General features: G+C 34.1%; 1 protein-coding gene across 1 annotated transcript; it reads right to left on the reverse strand.

The window, feature by feature from the left end:
• Positions 1-1,994: 1,994 nt before the first annotated feature.
• LOC105126466 (serine carboxypeptidase-like 40) lies at positions 1,995-5,384 on the reverse strand. Its single transcript, XM_011027335.1, has 7 exons — positions 4,868-5,384; positions 4,006-4,113; positions 3,628-3,905; positions 3,040-3,297; positions 2,603-2,808; positions 2,279-2,384; positions 1,995-2,150 (listed from the first exon to the last, which is right to left on the reverse strand). The coding sequence occupies exons 1-7, from the start codon at positions 5,274-5,276 to the stop codon at positions 1,995-1,997; spliced, it is 1,521 nt and encodes a 506-aa protein (XP_011025637.1). The 5' UTR covers positions 5,277-5,384.
• Between the last annotated feature and the right edge of the window lie 460 nt (positions 5,385-5,844).

Genomic DNA, 5,844 nt, shown 5'->3' on the forward strand with positions numbered 1-5,844 from the left:
GTTACAAGCTTAGGAAACCTTTAGACCTTATTCTCATGTCCAATCATGCTAGAGTGTCCGAGTCAATCGAGTCTTTTGCATGTAGAATTCAGGATTTACATATTGAGATCACTAAATAGATTCAAGCAAATCATGTGTAATATAAATTTCAAGCTGATTTCCATAGATGACATAATGAGTTTAATGTAGGAGACTATGTTAATGTAGGAGGCATGCATGTAGTGCCAGGCCTTTCAAAGTGCTATAATGGGTTGGTCCAAATGCTTATGTTCTTGATTTACTATAGATTTTGCCATTAGCTCGAAATTTAACATTAAGGATCTCGTTGCATACCATAAAGAACTTCATATTCCAAATGATCCATTTGAGATACCACTTAACTCCCCTCTTGATGATCCTATTAAAACCTTTATCCCTTTCACCTTAACATCAGTACAAAAGAAAAATATTGATGCTATTCTGGATGAACAAGTTGTTTTTAGCAGGAATAGTAAGGTTTAACGGTTTCTAGTTCATTGGGTAGGGTGACCTAACTCAGATTGCATTTAAGTTACTAAAGATACTTTGCAACAGCTTGATCCAAATCTTTGGGAGCACTATTAGAGTCGGCCAGTGCAACACTCGACAGGGTCGAGTTTCTCTAACCCTGGAAGAGTTGGTGGGGGCACCAGACCCACTTCATAAACTACACGAGTATATGAATGGATATGACGTAAGATAGCCCAACATGTCACGCTTTAGTTGGGACACTAAGCCCATTTGGATCTATCTCATTCTTATTTTATTTATTTAGCCCATTTAAATTTACTCATTGTTTTTTTATTATTTATATTAAATAATTTGATTTAATGGGCCAAACCTAATAGTAGGATGCTTTAGAATTTATAATTTATATATTCCTCGGTCATTTTATAAGATAGTTTTTATAATTAATGAAAATATTAAAGATTTTATATATTTTCAATTCCCTTTCTTTTTCTTTTCTTTTCTAATTTCTTTCTTTCTCTAAAACTTTTTACTTTTTTTTTTATAATTTTTATTATTTATTATTCCGCATCATCTCCCTCCAAACCTGATTTCACTTGAGATCTGGGGTTGCGATAATCTAGATGGGAACCTGCCAAAGTGGAACTTGCAAAGTCTCGCCTTTCTTAGAGATTTTAGCATAGCTGGTGGATGTTGACTGTGTAACCTTCTCAGATGAGGAGTGTCTGCTTCCTACAACTCTTAATTACTTCCGTTTGGATTGGAAGACTTCCAAATTTGGAATCTCTATCCATGCAGCTCCAGAGTCTTGTATCTCTAGAAGAGCTAGAAATTGTTGATTGTCCTAAATTGAAGTCCTTGCCTAGGGAATGCCTATGTCGCGCACTAGGAAGATTCAGCATCAGGGATTGTCTGTTACTGACACAGCGCTGCTCCAAGGAGAAAAAAGTGTACTGGCCACTGATATCCCACATCCCTTGTGTGGAGATAATTGATGGCTATGACATTTAAAGTTTTATGGGGTTGCTTGTTACAGTGTCTCTTTCATATACACTATAAAATGTATTCCTTCTGTAATCAATAATATTTTGAATTATTGAAACAACGATATTGTTCTGTTTCTGACTTGCTGTGAATCGTGTATAGCTTTAGTTGTAAAGGAAAATAATTTTTCATGGCATTTTGTCAAGTTGTTTAGGTAATTGATTATCACAGCAGGAGTATTCCATCTGTAATCAATAATATTTTGAATTATTGAAACAACGATATTGTTCTGTTTCTGACTTGCTGTGAATCGTGTATAGCTTTAGTTGTAAAGGAAAATAATTTTTCATGGCATTCTGTCAAGTTGTTTAGGTAATTGATTATCACAGCAGGAGTATAGCTTCCTGCCCAAAGAATTCTGGCTTGTTAACGAACAAAAGGAAAGTGAAAACAAGCCTGTCAGACTATTGTTTCCAGAAGTGAAACAAAGAATTGCAAGCTTACGTAACAAAAGAAATTAGGCACTATGTTTTGACTTTGGCTATGGGAGAGGTGCCAGCAAGGAAGTGACTGATCAATGAAAGTGCTCTCACAGGCTGGATGCTTGGTACCATATGCCCAGCCCCTCTTACAGTTGCGAGTGTCAAGTCCCCTTTGTATACTTGTACGTACCCACCAACCTGGAATAGTATGAAAAAATGCAGTTCAATATTGAGATCATTACATTCTTAATAAGCATCGTCCATTGTTATGATACTTGTTTACTTCAGATATTATGATTTAGTGAATGCTGAAGTGGGTAAATTACCTCTTTATCGGAGAACCAAGGATGCCATTGAGTTTTAATAGGAAGGTTCATCTCGTTTATTGAATACTGGGAAGAAGTAACTGGTACCCTTCCGTCTGTATCACCGCTGTACACCATTGAAACAAAAGATCAGTAAGCATACATTCAATCAAAATGGTCTGAACTAAAAAAAAAAGTGTCTCATTGTAATAAAACTGATCTAAAAAAAATCCATTTGATCTTAGTGAAAAGTTGGGAGACTTTTGCAAAGTTTGGTCCGCATCAGCGAGTGCAAGGGCATTTCACCAACAACTACACGATTATGTTGGTTGTGAATTTACTAACCTGAATACCCATACTCGAAGTCCACTTGCCATGAACTCCTTTAGCAAGGGAAGAACAGTAGAGGCACTATCAACCCAGTTAAAACCGCCGCATGGTTGCCAATCGTAAGCAAGTTTGGTCACATTGGCATGCATGGCTTCTTGGACATCCGGTCTATTAAGATAAGCCAACACATAAGAATCGCTGCAGGGATCGAAGTTCATCGGCTGCACCAAAAATCATTCAAGTCAAGTCACATATCCAGAATTACTTATAACTCCGAAATATTTTAAATTATGAGTAAGTTTATTTTAGTCACTTTACATTCAAATCCTACTTTTTTAAGGTATTTTTTCATGAAAATTGGAGTTGAAGAATTGTGAAATAACTGACCCAAAAATAAGTGAAAACCTGAACGAAGTATATATATATATTTTTAAGAACGTTCATTCACTTACTGAGGTCTTCTTTGGCTTGGACGTGAGATTACTGTTGAAGCATAAGGGGCCATAGATGTTGTAAATGTCAATGACATTAACATCTGTATCTGCTTTGTCCATGGCTTCTTGGCACTCTTTATATAAACTACCGGCACTTGAGAAATTACAGTAGTGTTGAATTTTACGGAGGTTCTCATTTGAAGTTATAGCATGTGTTCCAAAGAAGTCATACATCCCTTGCATATCGGTATGATCATTGATCACAGAATTTCCAATCTGCACCAAAGAGATGTAATAAAATATTTCTAAAAAATTGACTGCAATGCTGGAAAAAAAAGATCTTCAGGTGTCGAAAGATTTATTTATCTAATAACTTAAGCTTCTGCGATGGATGAGAGTTCTACGAATTATGTGCAAGCTGTTTAATATCAAATAACTACTCTGCTTTAAAAAACAAAGTTGCTAAACGAAGGTCAAAGACATAAATCAGGTCATGACTGGTATCAAATAATTTCAGTTAAGAAGAAAATAAGCTGATACGTGAAAGGGAACGGAAGAAATAGTTTTATGTATTAAAAAGGAAGAAATTAGAGGGGAGACACACACCATGATTCCTTTGAGGTTGACGACACTCCTCTTAGCCTTCTTATTATAATGAAGAATATTATCTGCAAGTTGAGGCACGTAGTGTCCCGCGTAGCTCTCTCCGGCTATGTAAAAATCCCTGTCTTTGTATTCGGGAAATCTTTCCAACCAATTTACAAGGAACATATAATTTTGTGCAGCTGTATCTCTATCTCCACTAGTGTAAGTGTTGTCCGATGTTGCATTAGAGTATGAAAACCCTACTCCAGCAGGGGACTCCAAGAACAAAACATTTGCAACTTAAAAGGAGAGGCTTAAGTTAGTTTATGAAAAATTCCCGAGGAAGACTAACCTTGTTTCGAAAATCATTCAATTGAAAGAAAGAAAGATAAAACATACCCTTATTCCATGAATACTTGTTTCTGTAAAGAGTTTTCCCATTGCTGTGTACACGAAATGGTCCAAGCTCTTCCATTGCCCCATATCCCAGTGATGAACAACCTGGGCCTGCGTTCATATGAAGCAGTTTTCATTTATTTTTTTAAATTAAGCAAGCTCGTAAAGATAATTTTTTTTTTCAAGGTAGTGTATAATATTAAAATAATGATTATTTTTTAAAATATTTTTTATTTAAAAATATATTAAAATAATTTTTTTAATTTATTTTTAATATTAACGTATCACCATAATCTAAAAAAATAAAAATAATATTAAAAAAACATAGCTCGAAAGCAAAATAAATATTATTTAACTGGAAAAAATGAATACTATATTTAAATTAAATAAAAATTAATTTAAAAAATAATCACCACTACACTATATTAACACTATATTAAGCTAACATAAATCATGTTTTACATGAACCATGCTGTATATATATTACTAAATATACTTCCACGCATATAAGAGTCGTGACATATGTCATATTTTGTGATCTGGTCTCAAATATGAAAAAGAAAAGAATAACAAAAGGAATAACAAAATTAAGGTTCTAATTAAGAAATAACATGGACGGTCAAGTTTGATTTTTTTTTTTTTAATGATTTGCAAATAGAATTTTTATGTTAAACTTATAATTGATAGATACTAAAGCGTGGATGAAAAATTATATGCGAATTTTGTATGAAAAACTTATTTATACAACATCAATATTTCTTAGGCACTCAATCTGTTTCCAAATGAAGCAACAAGTAAAGAACTCGAAGTCTTTTGAAGATGATGGCAATGACAATTGAAAATAGGGTAAAGAGCAACAAATTACCTCCATTTAGCCAAAGAAGAAGAGGCAATGCCGCCTCCTTTGAATGTTGATCAGCTTCAACAAAATAATAATACAGTGCTGAACCTGCAGATTCATTAACAGTAACATAACCACCGTATTGTGAAAAGTTGACCTGGGGTTGTCCGGGCAACATTTTGATTCTATCTTTCTCTTTTGATCCCTTTTGAAGAGGACGAACTTCTGATTCATCTAAAAGCATATCCATCACCTCAAATTGATTCGTATCAAGCACCTCGACAGGAACTGAATCAATTCTGGAATCTCTACTAAACTTGGCTTTGTAGAGATTGTCAAGTGCTTCGCCTTGGTTCTTGGGGCCATGAATTTGAGCTACAGAACGTGAAAGAGTTACAATGAAAACAAGAAGCAAACAAGGTATCTTTCCCATCGTGTTTTGCTTTCTCCCTCTCCTCAAAACATAAAAAACCGAGAAAAAAAGAAAATGGAAAGCAAGAAAAGGTTTAGGGGGCTTGGTTTTTGGACATCTTTTTTTCAATTTTTATATGATATTGTAACTGGAATAACCTAGCATGAGACTACAAGGAGAACCCACGGCTGAGAGATGATATTCATTGACCGTTTCATTCAATTCCAGATCCTATTTATGAAACCTTAATTTTCTATTTGGAAACAAATATCCATCCCTTTATATAATTTGTTTTCTATAAATATAATTAGCCACTATCATTCTAATAAATAGCAACAATTTATGGAGTGCAAGAGATTTTAGGGTGATTAGTGGTATCCTATAAATAAATTCTAGGTTTGATGTTAATGGTGCTTGATATATATGGATATATAATCAAATCTTATTCTAGAAAGAGATCCAAATAATCAAAAGAGAAAAAAAAAGTTAGGAAGATCGATCGTGGAATATGAATTTATCATGCTTTTCAAATAATGTAGCTATGACTAATGCAGGAAATCAAGATCACTCACATAAAAAATCCTAGTTT

Source organism: Populus euphratica, unplaced genomic scaffold (assembly GCF_000495115.2).
Source record: "Populus euphratica unplaced genomic scaffold, PopEup_1.0 scaffold78.1, whole genome shotgun sequence".
NCBI lineage: Eukaryota > Viridiplantae > Streptophyta > Magnoliopsida > Malpighiales > Salicaceae > Populus > Populus euphratica.

What these genes read in the sequence shown, in the direction of transcription:
- LOC105126466 (XM_011027335.1), bottom strand. Translation starts at nt 5,276, where the DNA reads ATGGGAAAGATACCTTGTTTGCTTCTTGTTTTCATTGTAACTCTTTCA. An exon ending in CCAAGCCAAAGAAGACCTCA is followed by an intron (nt 2,809 to 3,039) that starts GTAAGTGAATGA and finishes TTTTTGGTGCAG; the next exon opens with CCGATGAACTTCGATCCCTG. An exon ending in CTTCGAGTATGGGTATTCAG is followed by an intron (nt 2,385 to 2,602) that starts GTTAGTAAATTC and finishes AATGGTGTACAG; the next exon opens with CGGTGATACAGACGGAAGGG.